General features: G+C 40.6%; 1 protein-coding gene and 1 long non-coding RNA gene across 2 annotated transcripts in view; both read right to left on the bottom strand.

Annotated features, from left to right (window-relative positions):
* Positions 1-17,733: 17,733 nt before the first annotated feature.
* On the bottom strand, positions 17,734-20,307 carry LOC111222115. Its single transcript, XR_002665114.1, has 3 exons — positions 20,258-20,307; positions 20,027-20,035; positions 17,734-17,799 (listed from the first exon to the last, which is right to left on the bottom strand). It is a non-coding gene; the product is annotated as an uncharacterized LOC111222115 (long non-coding RNA).
* Positions 20,308-20,429: 122 nt separating this feature from the next.
* Positions 20,430-26,362, bottom strand: part of col7a1 (collagen type VII alpha 1 chain) — a 46,489-nt gene continuing 40,556 nt past the window's right edge. The window contains exons 78-89 of the mRNA XM_022745643.1: positions 25,293-25,311; positions 24,734-24,805; positions 24,512-24,583; positions 24,353-24,388; positions 24,168-24,248; positions 23,393-23,446; positions 23,023-23,076; positions 22,856-22,918; positions 22,697-22,759; positions 22,388-22,504; positions 21,035-21,112; positions 20,430-20,495 (exon numbers count right to left, since the gene is read on the bottom strand). Coding sequence (XP_022601364.1) covers positions 20,430-20,495; positions 21,035-21,112; positions 22,388-22,504; positions 22,697-22,759; positions 22,856-22,918; positions 23,023-23,076; positions 23,393-23,446; positions 24,168-24,248; positions 24,353-24,388; positions 24,512-24,583; positions 24,734-24,805; positions 25,293-25,311 — 775 coding nt within the window. The remainder of the gene's footprint in view (positions 20,496-21,034; positions 21,113-22,387; positions 22,505-22,696; positions 22,760-22,855; positions 22,919-23,022; positions 23,077-23,392; positions 23,447-24,167; positions 24,249-24,352; positions 24,389-24,511; positions 24,584-24,733; positions 24,806-25,292; positions 25,312-26,362) is intronic.

The raw sequence follows: 26,362 nt of genomic DNA, 5'->3' as shown, positions 1-26,362 counted from the left end.
TGATCAGCAGCTCCACCGACCTTCTCCCCCTGTGGTCCTAGAGGTCCTGGTTGTCCAGTTTCTCCTCTCAGACCACGCTGCCCAGCATCACCAGACTTCCCCTGTGGCCCTGGATTACCAGCTGGACCATGAGGGCCTGAATCCCCCTGAAATGCAGTCACAGTTAGATTTTGACAGTGGCATGTCTGGCCTGGAGGTAGGTAAATACATATATCAACCTCTGCTGCACCACATGTTGTTACTCACTTTTAAATCAACCTCACCAGAAGGACCTGCCAGTCCTATGCCCTTCTCTCCCAGTAACACACATTTTGTCATAACTGTCACTTAGATTCGTCTCATCAGGCAAGTTAATTAAAAACAAAAAACCAAGAGCTCACCTTATTCCCTTTTGTCCCTGGAGATCCCTGTGCCCCCTGCATGAAAAACAAGAAAGGGGAAGAAGATTTACTGTTTTTGTATTTTTTCATTTGACTGAGTGAGTGGTCATAGTGATAATATTTCTACTATTGGTAAATAGGACTCACAGTGTGGGGAGAAAGTTTCACATTTTTGACTGTTAAATATAGCTCCAACATCAAGTCGATTGTATCATTGATCATACTTCATGGGAAGCATTGCCACATCATTTTCAGTTATGGTACCATGTTTCGTGTCTTTAGCTCGCTCCAGCTCACAGCAAACTGAGCTAAGGCATGATATGGCAGATAATGATGAATAGGCCATGTACACATGCACCAATCAGTATGTCACTTCAGATTTTGGTTAATACTTGCCACCAGATCATGTTCACCAAATCTTTTGATATTCTGTCCATCAGGTTTTGAGGTACATGTTTTTAGCATTTGTGACACCACCTGTGGATCGGGCTCAAAATGCCTTTATAGTCTTACACCCAAACACAGATTGCAAATATCTATTAAGATTTATGATAGTTGGACTAATTGATAATGGGTTATGACCAATTAACTGCTAAGACCTACCCTAGTGAAGTTTATTGGTCAATATTGTGAAAATTAAATGATATTGATAAGATATTGGTCCAATGATGGTCTACCTACAGTGTAGGAGGAGATGTCACAAATTCAAAATGTCAGAAAATCCACTATGGCAGACTTTTATGGTCCTTGAGGCTTTTTTCTAGAGAATACCGTTCTTGACTTCAAGTCGATCAGACTTACGGTGTGATGGGTGAGGCCGTTCCAAAATTGCATTTGTAGGTTTTGCTGTCACCTTATGGCCGATTGAGCTCATGTTTCTTGCGAAGCACATAATTTTCACTTATTTGGCCAAGTTTCATGTTTCTGGCTCATTACAGCTCATATATTGAAACAAAGACAATAGCGTTCTGACACATCTCAGGGCTTGAACCCCAATTATACTGTCATGTTTACCTTAAACCTTTGCTAATAGACGATAATGTGTTATTACAATTTTTAGAAAAAAGCACGGATATACACATAAACAACAAAATCATATACCGTGGGAGAGAACATTTAGCACATCAGTCTAAAACCAGACCATGAAAAGGTTACTCACATCTACTCCAGACTTTCCTGGTTCACCAGCCACTCCCTAGTATGACGACAGATAACACATTATGAAGATGTTGTTGTGTTACCATTAAGTACGTGTGTTGACCTGCTTGATTATACTCACTCTTTCTCCTTTGATGCCAGCAGCACCTTTGTCTCCTCTGTTACCCTGAATGACAGTAGTTACCATACAGGTTTAATGACAGAGCACTTCACATTTTCACACCGTCTTGTGTCCCTTGCTGAGAGTGAACCTTCAGTGCTAATGGTTTGGTCAGACTCACCTTTCCCCCGGGTAGACCTCTCTCTCCAGTCGCACCTGACAGTGTTTGACCAGGAAGACCCTGTGCCAATCAGAACCAGGAAAGTACTGTCAGCTGCACTCAGCTTCTCTGTTCTAGTTCCTCATATATAAGTTTTTAGTTTTTCATTTTAAGTCTAGGCTGCATTAACTGAATATACTATGCATCTACATTCATTTGTATTGCAACAGTCAATGCTACAGCTAAAATGGAAAAAAAGGTTTGATGATAATGCCATTTATAGCAACTCACCTTTTCTCCTTTGGGTCCAGGGAGTCCAGTCATTGTCTGTAAGAATATAGAAAAATTAGGAAATAGTCTTAACTAGCAGTGCAGCATAGTATGAGTTCTTGTTCATGAAGACATAAATATGTATGTAAAAGCCTTGCTAATTCAAATATCACATCAGCCCAACTAATAGCTTTCCAACTGCCAAATATTGAGAGGCTTAATGTCTTTGGCAAGCAACAAATGCACAACTCCTATATTTTAACCACTGCACTTCACTTACTACTATTTGTAACTGTTGCCATTACATTGTTTATATAGTTTATATGATATGATCAATTTCATGATTGGGAATTTATTTGGGTTGTATATGTTATTTGTCCACAGTTTCAGCTAATGACATTTAGCCTGTCAATCACAGTGCTTATCGTACATACCATACAAAGTCAAGCATGATTTTTTCCCCCTGTAAATATAATAATTGCACTACAGAAATGTTTTTATTACTTCAGACAGCAAATCATTCTGTAGCTGGGATCATATCCAATAAAAGCAACCTAAAAACCTTTTTGCTAGAGGCTGCGCAGAAGATACAGGATGTTCTCACCTTTCCTGGAGGACCGCTGTCTCCCTGCTCCCCCTTTAAGCCGGGCTGGCCTGCAGGCCCAGAAATACCCTGAGAAACAAATTACACAGTGACACTGAGGAGGACCTGATACACAGTACACACCATATACACATGATGCAACAAACACACCAGCACATACCGAGTCGTACATACCTGCTTTCCTGGTAATCCTACTTTGCCAGGCATCCCATCTCTACCAGGATCTCCAGGTTTACCTGCATCGCCCTGAAGAGCAGGATATACTTCATTATATCTAATATGTATTTCATAACAAGCATGTGCAGTCATATTTACATCTAAAGGGGTTTCAAATTATTCAAAATCTGTGCAACTGTCTTCACTTGGGTGTCCAATTCACTGCAGACACTTCAGATGATGAGAAGACATGGATTGTTAAGACTTCACAGAATTCCCATTAAAAGGAGCTTTTTCCTTGTAGGTTTAAAAAAAAACATTTTGTTTCTTGATGAAGGTGGTGTTGCTTCATCTATGTGAGATCCGTGCTTAGACCGTGGGGGTCACCTGACAGGAATGAAAGGTGGGATAGTTGAGTGTTGTCTCCACAGCACTGATATGATGATATGTTGATTGTGGACAGGTGAGCAGGTGTTCAGAAAAAAACAGAGAAACAGTCGGGGCACAAGTGGATAATGACAGGATAATTCTAGACACAGTGTGCAGCATGGCCGCAGCTCCACCAGAGACGTTCACTGGAGAAACATAGGTGACGAGCTGATGAAGTGAGAGTGAGACCTGAACGAGACACTGAATGGATCATCGTAGACAAGCAAGACAGATGTAAAAAGACTTGGTCCAGGGCCCACTATACGATAAGGAAAGAGAACCAAGCAAACTATTGTGTGAGTAGGTGGGAGCTGCTGCTGCTGTGTATCAATCACTGAGGGAAATTTTTTGTCTTCCCAGACTGGCTGCAAGAAGAGGAAAGTTCAGCAGTGAACTTACACTCGGTGGATCTGGAAGCCCATTGGGACCCATGGGGCCCCAATAAACACTCAAATCAACTGTTGTTAACTGTTGTTAATTGTTGATAATAGGCTGTGAGTATGCATGCTTCATCCTGTGTGATACTTACAGTTACCCCTCTTATGCCAGGTTCTCCTTTGTTTCCCTATAAACAAAGCACATATGCTGTATATTCACATTATTCACAAACCCTGTACATTAAAACATAGTTTTAACATATGTATATTTTATATTTAAATGTGTATTTAAAATATACATTTTAATGGTATATTCTTACATCTTGAAACTTATTTGCTTTCTTGTTAAGAGTTAGATTAGAATACAACTCATGTCTGTCATTAAATGACTGCAACAAGTTGTTTAAAATGTTGTTTAATGTGTTCATTTGTGAGCTTTGAAGATGCTTGAAGATGATTTTTTTCACCTTTGAGCAGGGCCAGGTTAGCTGTTTCCTAGTTACAAGTCTTTATGCGGTCTTAGCTAAACTCATTGGCTGCTGTCAGTAGCTTCATGAGGGTGACATCATCTTCTTATCTAACTCTTTACAAGAACACAACTAACTACTTCTCTCTTAAGTTATTTCATAAATATGTTTAGAAAATTGAGCAAAGAGTTCAAACATTTATGGACTCAATATGGACAACATGGAACTATAACATAAGTAATACACAGAGACTGATTGGCATGAGCTTCTCTCTAGTTGACACAAATACTGTATACAAACACAAACATCTGACTGACGCATCACAACAGGTAGGACAATACAAACACAAAGAGACACACACATGGTAAACTGAAAATCAGTGGTTATATGACTGGGTACTAGGAATCTCTTCTCTAAAACATGTAAAAGACTGCTGTAGCTGTTTTACCTGGACACCAACACCTGGTTCTCCTTGATTACCCTGTGGAAAGCAAATGTTTCATGACTTTGGCCAGCAAGTAACCAACAAAACAATTCAAACATGCAGTAACAGGTAGCCCACTGAAATGTTAAAACTGTAGGGAACTCACCTTCACACCCGGTGGACCTGGAGGCCCATTGGGACCCATGGGGCCCTAATTAAAACACAACTCAACATGTAAACTGCTGTTGTAATTGTAAATAATAGTTTGTGAATATGTATGCATGCTTCGTCATGTGTGATACTTACTGTTGGCCCTCTTATGCCAAGCTCTCCTGGGTTTCCCTATGAGTGAAACATATACTGTACATTCACACATAAAATACACACAGGCCATATTTTAAAGGTATATTTTTACATCTTGAAAAAACTTATTTGCTTTCTTGCTAAGAGTTAATACCACTTATATTTGTCATTAAATATGACTGCAACAAGTTGTTTTTACACTATATTGTACAGATTAAACAAACAGATATAATGTGTTCATTTGTGAGCATTGGAAGTGCTTTAGGTGGGGCTAGCTGTTTCCCAGTTACAAGTCAAAATATTCCTTTAAGTGACATATTTCATAAATATGTTTAGAAAATTGATCAAAGAGTTCAAACATTTATGGACTCAATATGGACAACATGGAACTATAACATAAGTAATACACAGAGACTGATTGGCATGAGCTTCTCTCTAGTTGACACAAATACTGTATACAAACACAAACATCTGACTGACGCATCACAACAGGTAGGACAATACAAACACAAAGAGACACACACATGGTAAACTGAAAATCAGTGCGATGCAAGGGATAAACACACAACAGACAGCAGGCACAGCTGCATGCACCATAAGCAGACTCAAACGAACTGACAACACAGTATTTTTTGGGGTTAGTATTCCCCCTACTATTGTACATTGGATCCTGGCCAGAGCTTGATCTCAGGATGTCAGCTGACTTCCTTTCATATCCTCAAAATCTGTGGTGTTTTACACATTTATAATTCAACTTCAAAATTCAACTCTTGAGTTTGACACAGATGCTTTGGGGACAGGTGGCCTTGATCAATATTTGATGAGGAACCGATCAAGTTCTAACTCTTATCCCAGTCCCCAGCTCCCAGAGGGATGTTTCCAATACAAATGAATTAAGATTTAAATGGTGGAAGGTTCATGACGGTGTGAGCATTCTGATGATAGGTTGCTCAAGTCTCCTGGTGCTAAATGCAGATACATCTTTCATGCTACTAGTTGTCTGAGCTAAAACACATATGTATCTCCTCATCTTTGGTCCACACCCACTTGTATCTGATACCACATGGACAGGTTCTCCCAACCCTCCTTTCTCCAGAGTTCAAGCATGCCAGCCAGCAGCAGAGAACCTGAAGAGGGGAAACAAACAACACAGGAAATGGACAGAGATGAGGAGAGAGAGGAAGTTAGAGAGTGAGGCGTTAGCTGCACAGCTGCAAAAGGTTACTGTCTAAAGATCTATGAAGCCTCAGCCCAAGGAGGGGAAAAGAGAGCTCCATCGGCTTCGTGCTTGCAGCCAACCCAATGGTTTTACTCTGCAGGTCAAGCCTAAGAGAAGGCCCCTTAGCTGGGTTACTGGTTACTCACTGGTTGCCCTCGAGGACCAGCGGGCCCTGTTGGGCCCTACTCCAACATGGAGGGAAGGAAAACGAGAAATGTGAGGAAGTGTCTAATATCTCCCCTTTTTTCTCTTCATATTTATTCATGCGTCCACACAAACAATTATGACTCACATCATTTCCCGACAGTGTGTTTGGGCTTTTAATAATTACTGTGAATGGTATGGTCAGGGACAAGATGAAACCTTAACATGTCCATTGATGGGAACTGGAATCCTGCTGGTTTCATATTTTTTAAAATGTAAGCAGGAGCAGGGTATTTTTTGTATGTATTAACACTCTTACGCTTAAATAGCGCCACATTGTAAGTTAATGAGTAGAACAGTACTATATTATTTACTACAACTATACAGTATACAGTTGCTTTCATAAGATAAAAACACACTTACCAAGGCTGTTGAAAGAAATATTCACTGCATGTGTACACAAGAAATTCAGCACTATATTGTGCTCTACGAAAATTAAAAATTTGAAAACACAGTATCATCAATATCAGTTTCACCTTCAGAAGTATAACTTAGCCTGCCTGGACCCAGTGCTCTACTCACCGGTTTCCCATCCTGACCAGGTTTCCCTGGTTCTCCTGGTGTTCCCTGAAATTACAAACCACATATTGCTTCTTCTAAGAAAAGTTATAATTTTGCATGAGGTCTTCAGAGCCTGAGTAAAACATTAAAAGGTTTTGAGAGCAAAGGTTTTAAAAGATTTTGAGAAATATGCTTATTCACTTTCTTGATGTGGATGAAAAGATCGGCACATAACCCATTATAAATCCACAACTTTTTGTTTTTACACTTTTTGTACAGATTAAACAAACAAGATAATATGTGTTAATTAGTGAGCTTTACAAGTGCTGGTAGGAAAACTGCATTACTTTAAGACAGGCTCACTGTCTCTCCTTGCTTCCAGTCCTTTACGAAGATAACCTGACCAGCTGCTGGTTGTAGCTTAATATTTAGTGGAGAGACATGAGTGTTGTTATTCTTCTCATCTAATTCTTGACAAGAAAGCAAATAAATGTATTTCCCAAAGTCAAGTCATACATTAACATAACAATGTCATTTAAAAAGGAAGGCATTGTAGTGAAAATATTAAGAACAATAATACAACAATTTCTGATTATTAAAATATTCTAATCTAGACAGAGCCAACTCACCGACGAGCCATCACGTCCTTTTTCTCCAGACGCTCCTCTGTCTCCTTTATCACCTTGAGGTCCCACAAAACCCTTTGGGACATAGTATGAAACACATTACATTACATATAATAATGTGAATATGTTATTTTGTTTGATTTATATTACGTATAAATCTTACGCTGACTCCTTTGGGTCCTGCTGTACCAGGCTCTCCCTTCTGTCCTGCAAGCCCCTGAGGACCTCTGGACCCAGACGTACCAGATTCTCCCTACAGTACATACACACACACAAATGTCTTTTAACTCCATTATACATCCTATATTTCATAAATATAATATCACAAGGGGGTTTCACTTCATCAGCAATAATGATGAAAAGCAGTTTACCTTTTGACCCGGTGGACCAGCTGGCCCTGTTAGCCCGATTTTTCCCTGACAAAAAGACAGAAATTCTCAGTTGATAGTGAAGATGTTTGGCTAAGACATGACTGTCGACTACATCGATCTAACATGAGCACTTACAGCTTCTCCTTTGTCGCCTCTCTCTCCCCTCTCCCCCTGAGACACACACAGACATGATATTAGCACAGTCACGTTGCATCCAGGAGAATTTGTTGGCACCCAGCTCTTTACTTCACCTTATCTCCTGGTATTCCAGCCTCCCCCAGTTTCCCAGGAGGCCCCATGGCACCCACAAGTCCTTGCTCCCCTTGTTCCCCTTTTGTGCCCCTCTCTCCTGGAGAACCACGAGCAGCCTAACGTGCAACGGCAAATGAAAAGACAATGTTAAAAACATCAGATAAGACTGTGGGGAGGGACGCAGTAGCGTACAGACAGAGATGAAGATAAAACAGACATCACTACAGCTACATGTGGGGGACGATGCTGCTGATATGATATAATCACACAATAGCTACATACTCAGGGGAAACATCATCACACAAATATTTACTCTGCTCCTTTTTTGATGTTTCCCTAAAATGACCTTTGGACATATACAAAGGAACAAACACACATAACACAGTTCTATGAAAAACATAATTACATGCAGAGGAATTGTTTAATGATTAATGCATATTAACCCTTAGAGGTCCATATTATTCCTAGCACACCACACTGCAGGAAAAGCAGTGATGTGTGTATTAAACTGTAATATGCATTTAAAGAATGTAATTAACAATGTCAGAATGCTGCAAAGTCACACACTCACAGTGGATCCTGGTGTCCCTTCATCTCCTTTCACAACTTGAGAGACAGTGCATGGATCAGTAATGACAAACTATCATTCCCATTCATAATACTTTTTAAATGTCTCTACATCAGATGCACCTGTCCAGAAGAACCACTGCCAGGTACCCCGGGTGGCCCTGGAGGACCAGAAAGGCCCCGGTCTCCTTTCAGCCCAACACGGCCCTGGAAAACATGCGATTACACAACTGAGACTTTCTCTACACAGGGTGACTTCCCTCTGCGCTATAGTAGAGGCTGAACTATAAAATCTAAAGCAGGTGGCCACTGCCACCCCTCCACTGATGGTCTAGAGATAATTAATATGAATTTGCACATGAAAACAGCACGCTGACATTTGGCGCTCCTTTGCATTCCTCTCAGAAGTGGCTCACCCTTAAAGGCTAAGCTTGGTCATTAGAGGCTAGTGAATTTATACAGCTGCTTTTGAGAAGCCTATTATCAACAATGTCAATGTCAGAGCAAGCTACAACGATAAATACACACTTGTGAGGGAAAGTGATGAAGAGAAAAGAAAGGAGGAAATCTGATGTGTAATATAATAAAGTCAAGGAAGGCAGGATCAATACAGGATGGAGGGGGTAAAATAGAGCAGATTAAGACAGACATTAGAAACAAACTAACAACAACATTAGGAGAATAACATGAAGGAGATTTGGCAAAACTAACATCTTTTCCAGCTGCTCCTGCTTCTCCTTTGTTACCCTGTAGGTTAAAGAAAGCAGTGTCAGATTACAAGTAGAAATACAGGCATAATAAGAACAGTCTTCACAATTTTCTAATAATTTATTTAAATAAAATTAGATTAATCATAACAACATTGAGAAAAATTATAGATTTACCACATAAATTTGATTGAAAAATATTGCTGGTGTAAGTCACCTAAAATTAATTTTGTTAGGTCATATCCTGAAACACTCCTTAACTAAAACTCATCCTGCCAGTGCGAGGTGATCTTATAGACTGATAAACAGCCACAAACTTTCTCCTATCTTCACCTGGCACTCCATTCTCACGCTGTAAGTCAAACCAAAGTGCATTACAGGCTGTACAGAAATAAACTAATGGCCAGTCTGCTGCAGTAGCACTCAGATAATTTAGTACCACTGCTTTAGAGGCTCACTTAACATTTACTCAATTGGCAGACGCTTTTATCCAAAGCAACTAAAGCTTCAGTGCAGTAGGAGACATTGGTGTAAATACTAAGTACAACATCTATTAAATAAAAGCAAGGAGATTAGTTAAAGTAGTGCACTGAAAGTGCACAGTAAGTGCTAGTTAGGCATGTTGGGGTGTTAAAGGTGTTAGGAAAGCTCTCGGAAGAGATGAATCTTCAAGAGATTCTTAAAGCTTGAGGGGGGCGCTCCTGCTCTGATTGGTGGCTTGCTCCACCATCGGGGAAGCACAGACGAGAACGGTCTGGACTGCAATTGCCTTGTTTGCAGGGACAGCAACGCCAGTCTCATCTGCAGTGGCCGAGAAGGAGCATAAGCATGTATAATTAAGTTCAAGTAGATAGGTGAAGACTCAGAAGTCACTCTGAAGGCAAGCATTCGTGATTTTGGCGGCCATGGGTAGACAGTGTAGGTTGATGAGTAGTGGAGTGACATGTGCCCTTTTATGCTGATTGAAGACCAGGGTGTTAATTCACAGAAAAGACTATGTCAAGTCCGTTATCAATTAGAGAATGATAGACACAGAGTGAGAGGAAAAACACACACTACTGAGTATAGTCATACTCTTACTGAACGGAATCAATATCAAAACATGTCAGTCAAATCCCTAAAAAAATATTACACTATCTCAGAAGAAGAGCATATTATATTCAGGATGCAGGAGTATTCGAGCTAAGAAAAGTCCCAAGGGGCGACCATTTTGCCAGGAGGCCCAGGTTTGCCATCTTGAGCCTCAACTATAACAAGGATGATGACACACAGCATTAATTCAGTGTGTTTCAAAATAGACGAAGATGTAAAACAAATGAAAGGATGAGGCTAATGGAACAATATGTATACAAAAATAAACGTTTGTGTGCGTGCGTGCGTGTACTCACAGGTGTCCCTGGTGTGCCTGGACGACCAATAGGCCCTGGGGGCCCCTGTTCCCCTATATATTCTGGTAAACCCTGGTAAAAGAGACCCACACACCACAGTAAATGGTTTATCTTACTTTTAGTTTGAACTGATGTACATTTAGTCATACTTTGCAGGATATTGTCAGGAGGCTTGCTTAAAATGTAAACTGTAGTAGTTCTTATTAAATGTGTAACACACAAAATAGAACATGCATAGCAAAGCAGATCTCAGAAATCCCAACTACACTTTGTTTGGGTTGTATAGCAGCAGCAGCAGAGCTGTTGTGTACGTATCAACCCTTTAAAACAAGATTTAGGTTGTGTAGATGTGGACTTCTAGAATCACTATTATGATCAATATTGCATGTAACAGTCTCCTGTGAAACTGCCTGGAGACAACTTTCAGTACAGATAGATTATACAACCGGCCACAAGAGTGAAGACTGAATGTTTACATCTCCACAGTGCCCCCTGCAGCATCTATAGTTAAAGTGAACATACGTGGTTGCAATTCAGACGAGTGTTTACCAACAATGTGCTTGATACAGACACAGATTATGTTATCAAAGTCTGAAAATAAAACAGTTCTAAACATCTAACTACAGAAATACCGATCTCACTACTAAAGGGAATAAACACAAAACTAGAGATCGTCTTGTGATCGGATCACTCCAGCCGTGACGCCCGTCAACAAGTTCACGTTCAGACTCATTAATACGCAGTAGTGTGTGGAAACAACAAGGAGCGGAGCCGGTGGTTCATTGCATCGAGGCCGAGAACCTGCAGTGGGCCGTGAAGCTATTTAAGGCTGTAAAAGGCTGCATGTAGCTGTAGATGTGAGACGGATCCGAAGAGGAGAAACGCTCTCATCTGGACTGACGCAGCAGCACTGGCTGAAGTCTGGAAACAAATCAACTGGATAGCCAATCACACCGGTCGGACTTCCCCACGTGTTTTCTCAAGTTTCTGGGTACTCTGTTTGGCTGATACCTCTGGTCCTCTGTCTTTGCGCCTCCTCGGGAAGAACCTTTGGAGTCTGAGACAAATATTTTTAAATATTCATGTGGATTTAGGGAGCAAAAATCAGCGTCAGAGGTTAAGAACTAACATTAACATTCTCCACTTGTAGGAGCAGTCAATATTGACAATAATCTTTCATCCCAATTCAGTGAGTGCACAGGTTGTCATCAGTGGTCCAACGTCAACTGTGTGTGTGTGTGAGAGAGAGAGAGAGAGAGAAGGAAGGAGAGAGAGAGAATGAAGGAGAGATGGTTCGGCCCACACCCACCTCAGCACTCGACCACAATTGCACACAGATAAGTTTCGTTACTGTTTTTTCCATCTCGTGACGCTCGTGGTGACAAAAAAAACCCAATCCATAGACATATTACCCCTGCCCAAGTACTCAAAACCACCTATGTGATAGGCCCTGATACAGAAGGTGTCTCCGGGACCACATTTTGCAATAATACATCCACACAAGGTGAAAACAATACCAGCCACGCTGGCGCAGGTGGTAACCGTACTCGACCTACAATCACGCCTCATGAGATAACCTCGTTTTTCCTGGCCTCCCGGAGAGAACATCATTACCCGTCAACAGCTCTTGCAGGAATTTATTACCACTCACCTTAATTTTTGCCGAGTAACAGATTTCATAATCACGTTCCACCGAGCACATCGCATAGGACCAAAAAATCCCGCAGACTATCACCCTCCACCCATACAATTCAAACATTTCAAAGAAAAACACCTGGTACAATGTCACAGTAGACAACTGAAAGGTAGAGGCACCGACTATGAGCTCAACGGCCACTTTCTCCGAGAACAGACAGACAGACACTAAAGAGGCCTAGTACACACAAAAACACAAGAGAAAAACTAGGTGACAGTCTCAGTTTCGTTATTGCAAAACACCTACTTTCCGTCAATCAATTTTGAACCCATCTGGTTTACAGGATAAATTCACTGCACAATTTTAAATGATACATCTCTGGTTTTATTGGTAACACTTTCTTTTTCTTTTTAAAATTCTGAACTGACTTCAATTGAATATTTTCAAACATAGAGTTATATAGAGAGCAGGATATGTGGACCCTATATCGTGTTAAAACAGTCTGTAACTGTTCAAAAACAAAAGTCAAGATATGTAACTCATAAAACACAATGCACAAATAAATGCAGTGATTTGTCTCTGTAAATCAAGCTGTGTAACCAAGGGCTGTAGATTTGGTCTCAACCCCTCCAAAACAAAGAGGACTTTTTAATGCTGTCAACCAAATGGTTTATTAACATATAAGATCTGGATTCACATTCAGAAATGTATTAAGATTTAAATAAAACTCAGATTAAAGACTAAACTTTAGGAAATTATCATGTGTTATAATAATTGAGACCTCTGGGCAAAACTCAGCTGCATGTTCAAAATCAGTGTATTCATGGCTGTGCTGTGGTTTTGGCTACATAAACACTGAAACACTTGGCTGGTTGACCCATAGTTGACTTCATTACTCAGTCAGTCAGTCACTCAGTCAGTCAGTCAGTTAGTGACAGTGGGTGAATGGGAGCAAGTCCCTGCAGCTCAGTGCTAAAATCTTGTGGAAAGCATTCCCACAAGATTGGCAGCTGCAGTCACAAACTTATAGTTGCAAAGTAACTCCAATATATTTCTTCAACCAATTTCAACACAGAAAACCTGAATATTGAATAATACCAGTCCTCAAATAAAATGCCAACATAATTTGTTTTAAGGTCAGTATTCCAGATGATGGTAGTTCAGTGTGACATTGTTGCAGTTTGCACAATGGTCTGTCTTTGTCCATCACCTGAGCCATTTGAGGCCACTTCCATCTTTTTGTCTTTACATCCACAATCACGGTCAGTGTGTCATGATCTTGTCCTTTCCACAGTGTGCATAATTTGTTGAAGCTGTCACACAGCCTCTGCCAACACATGCAAGTCTACACCATGATAAGAAGCTGACTGAGATAACTTTTCAAATTAAATAGAGGAAGAGGAATAAGGTGTCAATGGAGCTGTGTGAGGCCTGCTATGGATATGGAGTCAGTGTGTCTTCCACCAAGGCAAATCAACTGAGGGCAGAAACTAGAAAGAATGGAAAAACCAAGGGAGACGGAGTCATGGCCAAAAAGCAGAAAATCCAACTTTGTTTTTCTCAGACATTTGGTTTATTAGAAATGCTTATTAAAATGTTCCAGAAACAAAATGGTTTGTACCACACAAAAACACAAGCTTCCATATTCAATAAACAGTATAAAAATACCTTTGAAAATAGCACCTTTTTTCTGGCAGGTAAACATGCAGTCGTGATACACAATTTTCCCCAAATAATAAAAACATTATGTACAAAATATTGGCAGAATATTGTGCTCGATTCTTCATATTTAATAAATGTATAGACTATCGGTAGTAATAACCTAATATATTTGTGGTGTATGTTATTATTGTGTGGAGAGGTAAGAGGAGTTATTTCCAGCATCAATGGTTCTGGAAGTAAAAGTTTCTGCATAGATAACATTCAATGACCTATAATTAAAGAACTTTCAAGGCATGGGATCATCTGGTTGGATTAATTTATTACAATCATGTATTTCATAAAAAGGTAAAACATAGAGGCCTGTGTACATAAAAATTATGCAAGAGAAGTCAATTTCAACTCCCAAGGTGCACTGCAGTAAGAAACCATCTAATCAAAGAACTTAAAACTCTTTGTGTATTGCTAATTTTATAAATTATTTTTTAATTTATCTTATTGTATGTTTTTGGTCTATATTTATATAGATTCATCTAGATTTATATACTTTCTTTCAATTGCTTTTTTTACTTTGTAGAAACCTGTTTAAATCGATCATTTTTGGCTTCAGTGTCAATTCTTTACTTTCTGGGTTCTGTCTTCTCTATAGGAATGGCTGTGGAGGTTGCTACTAAATACTTTAGATTTTAGAGGCATTTTCTAACCAAACTGACTGAAGAGACATGATTTCTTACAACGCTGAAGCTGAAATATTGTTGTTATCCATGTAGCTTAGGTGTTTCTAGGTTGAGGAACATTACAAGAAAACTTAAAAATGCCCATTTACAAAGGAGAACATACTTCCAGAACCCACAACTCAGCCTATTCTGCTACAAGGAGTGACCAAGAATAATTAAAGAACCTTATTATACAACATCCTTGTAGTACGTACCAGTTTGGTAAGTTCATAGAGGGTGTAGTTTGTCCTGTTATTGAACACCTGTTGTATGTTTTTCATTCAATGTTGCTGAGTGTCTATTTGCGTTCCCCTTTTATAATGCAGCTGTGTGTTTAGTTGTCATTATTTTTTTACATTTTCTCGTTCCTCTCCGACACCATACAATTCAGACAACAGCTACATGTATTTAAAATCATGATTACAAAGACAACTACACAACTGAGTCATAGTAAGTTCAATTATAATTAACAGTATGTGTCAGCTTTAACAGATGTCTGATCATCACCATTTTTATTGGTGATTTTTAAGGCAACAAGAAACAGTGGTAGAAACAGGCAGATTGTTTTCTAGATTTTTTTGCATAGTTTTAAGAACATAAACCAAGGAGGCCTCTGGTATCCGCTCTCAACCTGGGGTACAATTTGGTTGGATTAAAGAAACAATAAATAAACAAAAGCAAATCTTGACCACTGACATTTGACAAAATAATGATGTATAAAAGCTATATGAAGGCGAACATTCCTGTGGCTGAGGAAGAAATGGCCACAATCATCGTGCTGCCTTCAAGGGACGAGAACCTGCACAACAGATCATTTGTTAGAGTGCATACATTGAATATCCGACATAAACTAGAGTGTGTGTGATTAAGTACCTTCAGTCTCTCCAAGGCAGACCTCCTCGCACTCCTCCAAGTGGAGGAAGCGGTTGTCGTTTCCTTCACAGCCACTGTAGATGAAGGGCCTGCAGGCCTGAGCCTGACTGTTAAAGTACCAGCGCAGAGTGTAACGTCCACAACTGCCCTCCTCCATGGGGAGCTGGCACAGGTCTGCTGGAGCTGCAGAACACAAACACACATAAAGAGTGTGCACACGTAGACACAAAGAGGCATGCACAATGAGAAAAGGGCAGGCCAGGCAAAAAGGAGCAGAAGCAGAGCAGCGGTACCAACAGGGGACCCAAAACAAGCACTCATGACCACTGAGGTTAAAACTCAATCAAAACCAACCTGTTTATTTCAGTTATTTTACATAGTTTTAAATAAAGAAATTAGCAGTGATATCTTATTCTTTGTATGTTATTTTACTGGAAGCATATATGCCTCTAAATCAACAGAACAGCCGACAGCCTGAGACATACAGAGAGGGCCAGACACCAGGAAGGCAGGAGGGCAGAATTAAACCTTTATAAATCCCAAATCAGGACGGTGGTTTACCTTCCCCCTTGACTCTTCTCTTGGACCTGACTGATCTGGACTTGACTGCTTTCAGAGGTGCAACTCTGACTGCTTTCTGACCACCAACTGTTGGTGTTTTCTTTTCACTGGCTGCTTTGTTTGGTTTAACTTTAACTGTTTTCTCTGATTCCTCTTTGACAGCCTCACCTGTCAACACACACACCACACACATCTACACACACACACACACACACCGACACACACACAAGCACACACACACGGTAAAGACACATTCAGTAGAAATGGAAAAAATGAGAAAAAGATGTTAATGTGATAACAGGGCCACAATCAACATGAAAGATCACAGACTCAGGATGGTGTTCGCTTATAGCAGGCTAGGTGACAATTATTCAAGCCCAACACAGTCTCATAATCTTATGGAATGAGCATAGAGTGAAACGCAGACACAATATGAGACACGCTTCTCCAGCGCAAATTGGATTATGTGCTGACTGAATAAACTAAATTATGAGACATGACTAGAAATTTGTTAGTTGACTAAAATGATTAGGTTGAGGGAAATCTTTGTATTTGTCAACCTGATTCTTATTCTCATATTAATGTCCATTGTGTCGTATGATCATAATAACATTTTACTCCATTGTGAAGATATGGAAAACCCAGACTTTGGCACAGTGCAATAATAGATGTTAATATTTAGTTATATTGGACAAAAATATTGGAGTAACCTTTTACACACCTCATTGTGGACAGTGTGGGTCCATGTGCCAAGTCTGGTAGTGAATATGTGCTTACGGTGTGTAAGCGCACCAGGTATCGTGCAGCTTATCCATTGAGGTCAATTACGACCAAGTCTGTGTTTTGGCATTTCTAAGGTAATTCAGAGTGATCAAGGGTCAAAACTTTCATCCCATATGTTTGTGGAAGCGTTGAAGCATCAGATGTCTTTTATTTTGAGAACATATACTGTATGTCTTTCACTTTCAAGCAGAAAATAGAAACAGCATTTCACAAACATTTGTGAGACCAGACTGGCTTAGATAGTGCTCACTGTGTCAGTAAATGCTACATCACTTCATGATAGCAATGGACACAGTATGAAACGCACAGTACCGTCACTAAGATTGGCAGAAGGAGTGAAGTAGAGCAGTTCATCCAATGGATCATCGTAGGCCTCGATGGAGTAAATGTGCTCGTAGTCTGGGTCATTGGTGTTCACCACCACACGCACCTCACGGCCTGAAAGAAGAGCAGCACCACACAGGTCAGAGATCCATGTAACAACTCAGCCTGGCAGCCTCCAAGCTTCAGATAGAGGGAGGGCTCTCGACCACATTAACTCAACACAAAAAGCCCATAATCAGTTACAGTACAGTCAGTATAGAGCCTATAGTATACCCTAATATTTGTATTTTTTCTGGATGTAATCAGAGATATAGAATATGTATCACATCAGTCAGACACATAAAACACAAATGGAGTCCTCTGTTTTCTTGATGAGAAAACCACCCAGTATTCAGAGGTCTCCAGACGTAGCACCACCAGCTTGATCCTGTTTGTTAGTGACGGACACGCAGACAAACAGACTGAGGCCGACAGGCAGAGCGATGGACGGACACACTCACCCTCCTCACCCTTCAGGACCAGTTGTTGCTCTGGTGGAGGCCGAGCCCTGACTGCGGGCCGGGACCGAGTGTCCAGGCCTGAACCTGAGAGAGCCAGATAGGACAAGGAGGAGCGAACAGGGACACCAAGGGAGCAGGGACAGAATTTGGGGAGCAAGAGGGACCAGGTGAGTGTTACACAGGAGGGAGAAAAAGGAGGACCAGAAAGGCAATATGATGAAAAAAAAGGAAAGACAGAACATTCTGGTAGTAAAACCTTTAGACACACAAGCAAACAACAATCCCAAAGCCCCACAAAAAAATCATTCCACCATTCCAACATACACACCAACTAAAAGGATTTACCAAATTTTTGCAAGACTGATCAACATGAAGTATCTTCCAAAAACTGGTTGTAATCCTTTAAGGACTCAAGTCACTGCCATTATGGACTTGTGTCGCACTCTAGTCAAATATTTTTTGACTTGAGTAACAATTTTTTGGGTAATAATAGATACATTAAACATGGGTTAAATGTTTGTTTTGGCCTCATTCTCAGTAATGCTGCATATTAAATTACAGCCTGCCACCCCATGGCTTATCTCATGGTACTGCAAGTGTTGATTTATAACACTGACATGATCTAGCATTTATTAACAGCGTCAACAACAAACTCATTTATTAAAACTTCTCGGAAAGTTTTGAGGTTCTCTTTCAAAACTTGCTCTGTATCTCACTATGGGAAGTGCCATTTGGCCAATCACAGAAGCTACACTAACCACATCTGTGAGGGGACAGACCAATCATCTGAACCGCATGATCCAGCCCAACCCCCATTATAAGAGCCTGCAGCCCTTACATGGAATTCCTGCTTTCTACCTAATGAAGATCATTTGACCTGTTCAGCTGTCCTGATTTTGGATTTGGAAGGTAGTCTGTGAATGTGGACATGTTGTTGGGATTTAACAGTTCTCAAGGTTACTTTGCATCTTTTTGTCAACAAAAGTTGGTTGTGTTCAGGTGGTGGTTACTGCATCGTGACGGACCTGTACCTGATCTCGCGTCGGCTAACAGGTTAACATGTCAAAGTAGGTGTAGAGTCACGTCGCATCCTTGCCCAGCTGCCAGCAGTTTCACCATGTTGGGGAGGGGCACCCATCCCCTTTGCATCACGTGTATGGGTGTTAAGCGTGCCCAGGCGTTGCTTGCAGATAGCGGATGATGCAAGCAACGCAGTGTCATACCAACCAACATCCTGGCGCTTTGCGTGTGTCTTGGCGGCCTCAAGGGATGACCCCTCCTTTCCGACGCAGTGGCAAAACCCAAAGGATAAACCGACCTCGGTTAGCATATACTGAGGGGATATGGTGGGGGACGACAATGCAGATTTCCTCCCTCTGTTTAATCAGCTCCTTGACTCGGGGGATAAGCATGGTGGTGGAGAGGAAGAGGATTTTAAGTTGGATCTCCTCGGCAAGGAGAATGAGGACGACAGTGAGGATGCCAGTCTTCCTCCTGTCCAGGCGTTGTGGACTCCAAAAGTACAAATGCGGAATGCTTACACACAATGTCCTGTTCACTTGATTTGACGAGGGAACTGGTTTAAATAAATAGATGTGCACTCTGTCCTTAGTGTTAGTCCATCTTAACTGTGTGCTAGCCGATGGGGAGGGCATGGACCTTCCTGGGTTGAGGTATTATGGGTTTCGGAGCATGCCATTTGGGAATGGACCATATCTCTCACAGTGAGATGCCAAGCAAGGTTGAAAGAGAATATTTGGTTTCTTAGGTAACCCCAGTTCTCTGAAAACTCAGAGAGGTAGGCCTATCTCACAGAACTGCCGTTCGGATGCATTCGGCACATGGAACAGTGCTGGACAGTTGAGGATGCCGTGTAGAGCAGCAGGTGGTGGTAATGAAGCTTCTGCGATTTGTCACGCCAAATGAAGCTTCCCATAATGAGATACCTCACTCAGTTTTCAGAGAACTGGGGTTACCTTGGTAACCAAACGTCTTCACTAATTTTCTTTCTTTCTTTCTCATTTCACACTGTTGTGTTATGCTATTCAAACAAATGACAAACTATACTATATTACATTGTTTTTGTGTGAGTTTAAATGACAATGAATGTTACTAAATTGAACTGAACACAATTGCTAAATGAGGGCAAATGCTCTCCATTTTTTGAAAAAGTATACTAAATGAGACTAACTGTTCTCACTACAGACTCTGCAGCAGCATATGTGGTACAGTATACTGCTGTGACTCATACTAAATCACAGCCCTTCTGTCCACCTCTCTCTCCTCTGCTACAGTCGAATGGCTCACTCACCTCCACACGCTGAGCATCAGGTAGATGGACCAGAAAGAAGCAGAAAAGAGGGAATAATAAAATCAGTCAATTTAAAGAGTCATGGCAATGCAGTAATTCTCTACAGCTTTTTTTGTATTATGCTTTCATAGAGTTTAGCTGAGGCTGTGACACATGTGCTGTGATTACCATTGGACGTTCAACTTGGTTCAACTTTATAAATTGGCAATGCCAGCTACATGAAAGACTCACCACAGTGCTGATTCATTTCTGAGCGAACATAATCTCTGATCTCATTCTCCTGAACACAAAATAAAGATGGATACAAGACAAAATGCACTTAGAAACATGAGCCCAATAATAACTCTGTGTATGTGTTTGCCGTTTGGTGTCAGTCTTTTCAGATTGAGCCCTGCAGTAAGGATCAAGCACTGACCGTCATGCCTGGCTCTCCTCTGTCTCCCTTTGCTCCATCTAGGCCCATCTCTCCCTGCAACACGGATAGGTATTAGAACACACAACACAAGGCTTGCAGTACATTGATTCATTTGACTGAGACTAGGTGCAGCACGTGAACTAAATACAAAGTAAAAGTGAAAGGTTAAAATCAGATATAGTAACTTGTATAGAAACAGAAAAAATTAAATATATTTGGTTTGTCTGTCTTGATGCCTTTTACATGGCTCCTGAGTTCCTAAAATTCAATTAACACAGCTTTAACAATATGTGGTTGTCATTTTATATAACCAGTTTTGGTGCATACAGGTATAACTGTGAAAGTGACAAATCCTGTTGCTAAGGGGCTCATGAGAGCAAGAGAATTTAGGCTTCCTGAGAGACTGTCTCCATTTGGGACAATGTGAAATCTGCAATACTGACAAGCAATAAGTAATTCAGTGCTGAGTGATGATTCTCAGGTGTTTTTGGTAAGTTTTACAGAATTTTTCTGACCTCAGCAAGTAGTTTCTTTTCTAAGATGGTTACCAAGAAAACAACCAAAAGACAGAAGGAGACAAGTTTGATACTAACCTGCTCTCCTCTCTCTCCTGGGATACCTGGGATACCGCGTGGACCGACCGTGGCAGGACCAACTGGCCCTCTCTCTCCCTAACAGGCAAAACAACTTTACAACAAACAACACATCTACAGCAGACACATGTAGCATCAAACTTAAAAGTAATTAACCAGAATTACCGCCTCAATGTTGTATGCCTCCGCCAACCAGTCCAGTGAATTCTAGAGTTATGACTAAAAACGTATTTTGTGCAGTCACAGTGACCTTTGACCTTTAACCACCAAAATCTAATCAGTTCATTCTTGAGTCCAAGTGAACATTTGTACCAAATTTGAAGAAATTCCCTAAAAGGCATTGCTGAGGTATCGCGTCCACGAGAATAGGACGGACGGACGGTTGGATGGACAAACCGAAAACATAATGTCTCCAGTCACAGCTGTCGCCAGTGTGGTATAAAAAAGTTAGAGTGGTAAAATGTTGGGCATAAGGTTTTCACACAGCAACAATGTCCCATACACAATCACTGGATAGGTGGTACTGCATTTGCCTGTATAGTTTCATTGAAAACAAAGGATAACGTTACACACTTTTTCCATAGGAATCGTTTCTCACATTGTTATGCACTGTGCTCATGCTGCTTCAGTCCACACACATAGTATCCAAATGTGATTTCATTATGATGCAGACATTAAGGCTACAGAGAATACTTCCTTCTTTCCATGCTGTATCAACATGAAATACTTCATTGTTTTCTGAAAATAATGGAAGTAGGTTGAATCAAGACTTGATAAGTTCCTGCTTTTCTGTTTCCCACTTTCTTTATTTGATGATGAAGCAGACAAGCCATTCAAACGCAGGGCCCATCAAACTGTCAATCGTCATGAAGCAATACACAGTAATCAAACAAAACTACCAGTCAGGTGAAGAAGAAAGAGGAGAACAAACCAAGGAGAAATACAAAGAGACTGTATTCTTTTCATATCAGTCTTACGTCAAACTTTCTATGTTAAAAGTGTCAAAAACAAAAGTTTTATCTTGGTTGCCATTATACTGCTGAGACACCTCTGACAGCTGCTTTGTGATGTAATTCATACTTTCATCTAGTCTTGCTTCTATTATGTATTTTTCTTTGCTAGGACCCCATCAAATCTGTGCACAGTCATAAGTGATGCTGCACCCATTTGCTGGTGTAACAAGGGATTGTTGAAATGTCTTATCGTCCCTTCAATAGACCTAATAATACTACTACTACTAATACTACTACTACTAATAATAATAATAAGAATAAACTTTAGTTCTCTAGTGCTTTTCAAAACCAGATAAGACATGACCAACAAATTATCCAAAGGCAAAGTATGACTACTCACCTTCTGTCCCTGGAGCCCCTCAGGGCCTTTACCACCAGCTGGTCCCTGAGGACCAGTAAGGCCGGGGGGCCCATCCCCTCCTCTGGGACCAGGAGGACCAGGTATACCAGATGGACCCTGTATAAAGCACAGAGACTGTTAATTACGAATCCCAAGGTTTCCTGTCATGAGGATGAATGACACTGTGCTTCTGAAAGCACATGCAGAATATGAAGATTAGCTACAGTGCACAGCCTGATTATCAAGAGGTTACTTTCAGACCTGTATATATACAGTGCTAGAGAAGTTTAAATTATAAGTTATACTCACTCTTTCACCTTTCTCTCCCTGAGCTCCTTTGGGTCCTGCAACCCCGTCAAAGCCACGGTCACCCTACACAGACACAGAAAAGCAGTTAGATTTCACATTGAGAGACAATTACAGTTTTAAAATAGTTTAAAGAAAAGTTTGCTATAACACAGTAAATACCTTGGGGCCGACAAGCCCCTCTTTTCCAGGGGTCCCAGGGGCCCCAGGAGGTCCGATATCCCCCTGGAAAACAAGGAGAACATATCTGAAGATGAGCAATCTCTATGAAGAGCACAAAGACATGTAATACACCACATGATGCCTGTTTTTCTACAGATGAGTCATACCTGTTCACCTTTTCTTCCTGGAAGGCCTGATCGTCCATGAATACCAGCATCCCCCTGAACACAAAAGCAATTGTTTACTTCATTTTACTTAACATGCAAAATATGACTCATATGAATCTGACCGATTATCCAATTAACCTATATGAGTTTAACATATAATCACAACAGGGCGATAGACTTCTCATTAATTCATTCACTAGCCTCAAATACCGTCAGCTGGCACTTAAATATTAATATGTTTCTGTTTATTGTTATAAAAGAATAAAAACCTCACAGTATGAAATTATCATGATACAATTTTTTCATTCAAAGTTGTTTCTTGTCATCTTCCTCCTACCATATCCCATTTTTCTCTATGTCCCAATCTCACCTTCTCTCCTCTGGGTCCATCGCCTCCACAAACCCCCTTGGGTCCTCGGTCACCCTAGAAAAAATAAATATTCATCATTGACAGAGACACACGAAGAGACTCATGAGTCACAAAAGGACAAAATGCACCAAACCAACCGGACAGAGCTCATCCATACATCTGACACTCAGGCTGAATCCCCATGCACATGAATAAGAGCCACCGTGTGCAACAAATTTCCAACAACAGCTGATATGCAGGATTTCGGCAGGTTCCAACAAGTTACATGTAAGACTTTTTAAAACCTTTTTAAGACCTTTATGAATGTAATTTTCCACACAGGCGAAAAAAGTACGAAAGATATAATGGAAAATCTGAGCCCCGGAATTACTTGCAAAGTAAATTAATTTACTCACATTCACCCTAAACATTCAAGTGAACATGACTACACAGACCTGTGTGTATGCAATAGTAATATATACTGCATATATATGTATGTATGTATGTGTGTGCATGTGTGTGTGTGTGTGTGTGTGTACATGTCTTTCTTTGGTTGTGTGGACAAATTTTGTTTTAAAACCATCATTGTCTTTTTGGCCGGTTCTCACAACAAAAGGCTGTTTGATGGTCAATGAGTGTCCTCACAACTGTAGAAAGACCTGTAGAAAGAATTTGTGTGTGTGTTTTACCAAAGTTGCAGGAGTTAACGTCACGCGCACACACACACACACACACACACACACACACACACACACACACACACACACACACACACACACACACACACAGAAAATACCTTGATTCCTCTCATGCCTGTGATACCAATCTCTCCCTTCTCCCCCCTAAGCCCTGCCAGCCCATCTTTTCCTGGTAAACCCTGGAAGAAAAAACAGAAATCCACAGTTCGGTCACTATAGAGAGACATCCCAGAAAACACAGAAAATGAAGGTGCTGTATTTGGATGGAAGTAAAATTACAGACCGATTCACCAGGTACTCCAGGTTGACCAGCTTCTCCCTGCAGAGAGGAAACAGAATTACAGTAATTATAACTGTGAAATTATTATGTGCACTGACAACTGACTGGCTTTGCTATTAATTATAATGATTTAATCACAATAGAATGCAAAGTGTCACTTGCCTTCTGTCCACCAGGGCCACGGGCACCTGGGAATCCAGTGGATCCTCTTTCTCCTGGCTCTCCCCTCAGACCCTAATTTCAAATGTACACATATACCGGAATATACATACTGCTAATCTATAATATCAATACAATGACATTACATCAAGGGTTTTGGTTATTGCAATATCAGAGTATTGCCTTAGTGTAATTTTGTGCTTGCATTAGAGTTAAGTTGAGTACCTGCAACCCTGGAGGACCCTCTTGACCCTTCACTCCTTTTTCTCCCTGCACACCTTTGGGCCCTCGGTCACCCTGAAACAGAAACCAAACATGTAAGAAAAAGAATATTTAACAAGAATGTAAGTGGAGATTTCACTATAATAAACAGTTTGGCACATCCAAGTGTTCACTGACTGTTTCTCCTTTGTTGCCCTTTTCTCCAGAAGGCCCTTCAACCAGCACAGTGTCCCCCTGTGAGTGACAGCACAGCTGTAAACATCTGGCTTCACCCCAAAGCCAAAACATCCACACACAATGTTTCACCATGTTGCCTTTTCTTAAGCTTTGTCACTTGTAGTATCACAGTTCATTTACATTGTGTGTAAACTACCAACATAGCATTTCTTTCCTCCTCCTCCATTTTTGTGTCATTGTCGTCTTATACACACACACACACACACACACACACACACATATATATACTGTATATATATATATATATATATAGAAAGAGAAAGAGAGTGGGCAGTAGTGGAGCTTATTAGATATTAAAATGCACACACCTTTTCTCCTTTGTCACCTTGCAGTCCAACATCTCCCTGAAAAAAAAAGATTGAAAGCAAAACATTTAATTCAGATGCTGCAACTAGCAGCTGCTCTAGGACCTACACGATGCCACACCCCACAGCCTGTTCGATGACCATGTGTGGCCCATGTATTTGAAACAGAGGAACAATCACACATATACATGGGAAGGGGAAGAACTTGTAGTATTCACCTTCTCTCCCCGAGTACCACGACTCCCTGGGGGACCCTGGAAAACACACAAACACACACATGCTCCATTATATATGGCTCCACAATTTAAAAAAAAACAAAAAACTCCTAAGCTAGTTTTCCTTTGTCAGACCACAAAACTGAAATTACAACAACGTCATAACTCCCTAGTGTTTAAAAGGGCTATTTTTAAGTTTTACTATTGCTACACAGCCAATGTTAGCATAGCTGTTTACTTACTTTATTTATAGTAAAGTAAGTGAACAAGAAACATTGTGAGTTCAGTATCAAACTTTTTTTTTACTCGCCAAGTACAGTCTCCAGCAGTTGTTCTTTTTTCTACTTTTATCACTTCCCTTCTTCTACTGAAGTTAGCATGCTAACCACAAGTCACTGGAGCGTCCAGTATGCCCTGAAGAAGTAGCACTCCTACTTGTATTGTAAACACAAAATTGGCTGAAGTTCTTGGCAAGGCTGCTAAGTAAGTAGCTGTCTATACTAATTTTGGCTATGTAGCAATAGCAAAACTTACAAATAGCTCCTTTAAAGTCTGACTAAACAGTGATGACAAGTAGACCAGATTCCTGTTGAAGGGGCTTCAAAATATGTTGCAACACTGTAAGGGAAGACCAGCAGTGTAATTAGTTAATAGTCTAAGAAATCCATTGTGCCCTTGGAAAGAAAAGCTTTTCCATAATAACCACATGGAAATAAAAAAAATTAAGATTTATTCAGCTGTTGTTGATGTATGTCGTGTTCCTGAGTGATGGATAAAAAAGGAAACACTTGATATTTACTGTTGGCCCTCTCTCCCCATCCAAGCCAGCACGACCCTCCTCGCCCTACAACATTAGAGACAAAAGAAGACACACA

Source organism: Seriola dumerili, unplaced genomic scaffold (assembly GCF_002260705.1).
Source record: "Seriola dumerili isolate Sdu_G_001 unplaced genomic scaffold, Sdu_1.0 BDQW01000089.1, whole genome shotgun sequence".
Classification (NCBI taxonomy): domain Eukaryota; kingdom Metazoa; phylum Chordata; class Actinopteri; order Carangiformes; family Carangidae; genus Seriola; species Seriola dumerili.
This window is presented reverse-complemented; position numbering and strand designations above follow the sequence as displayed.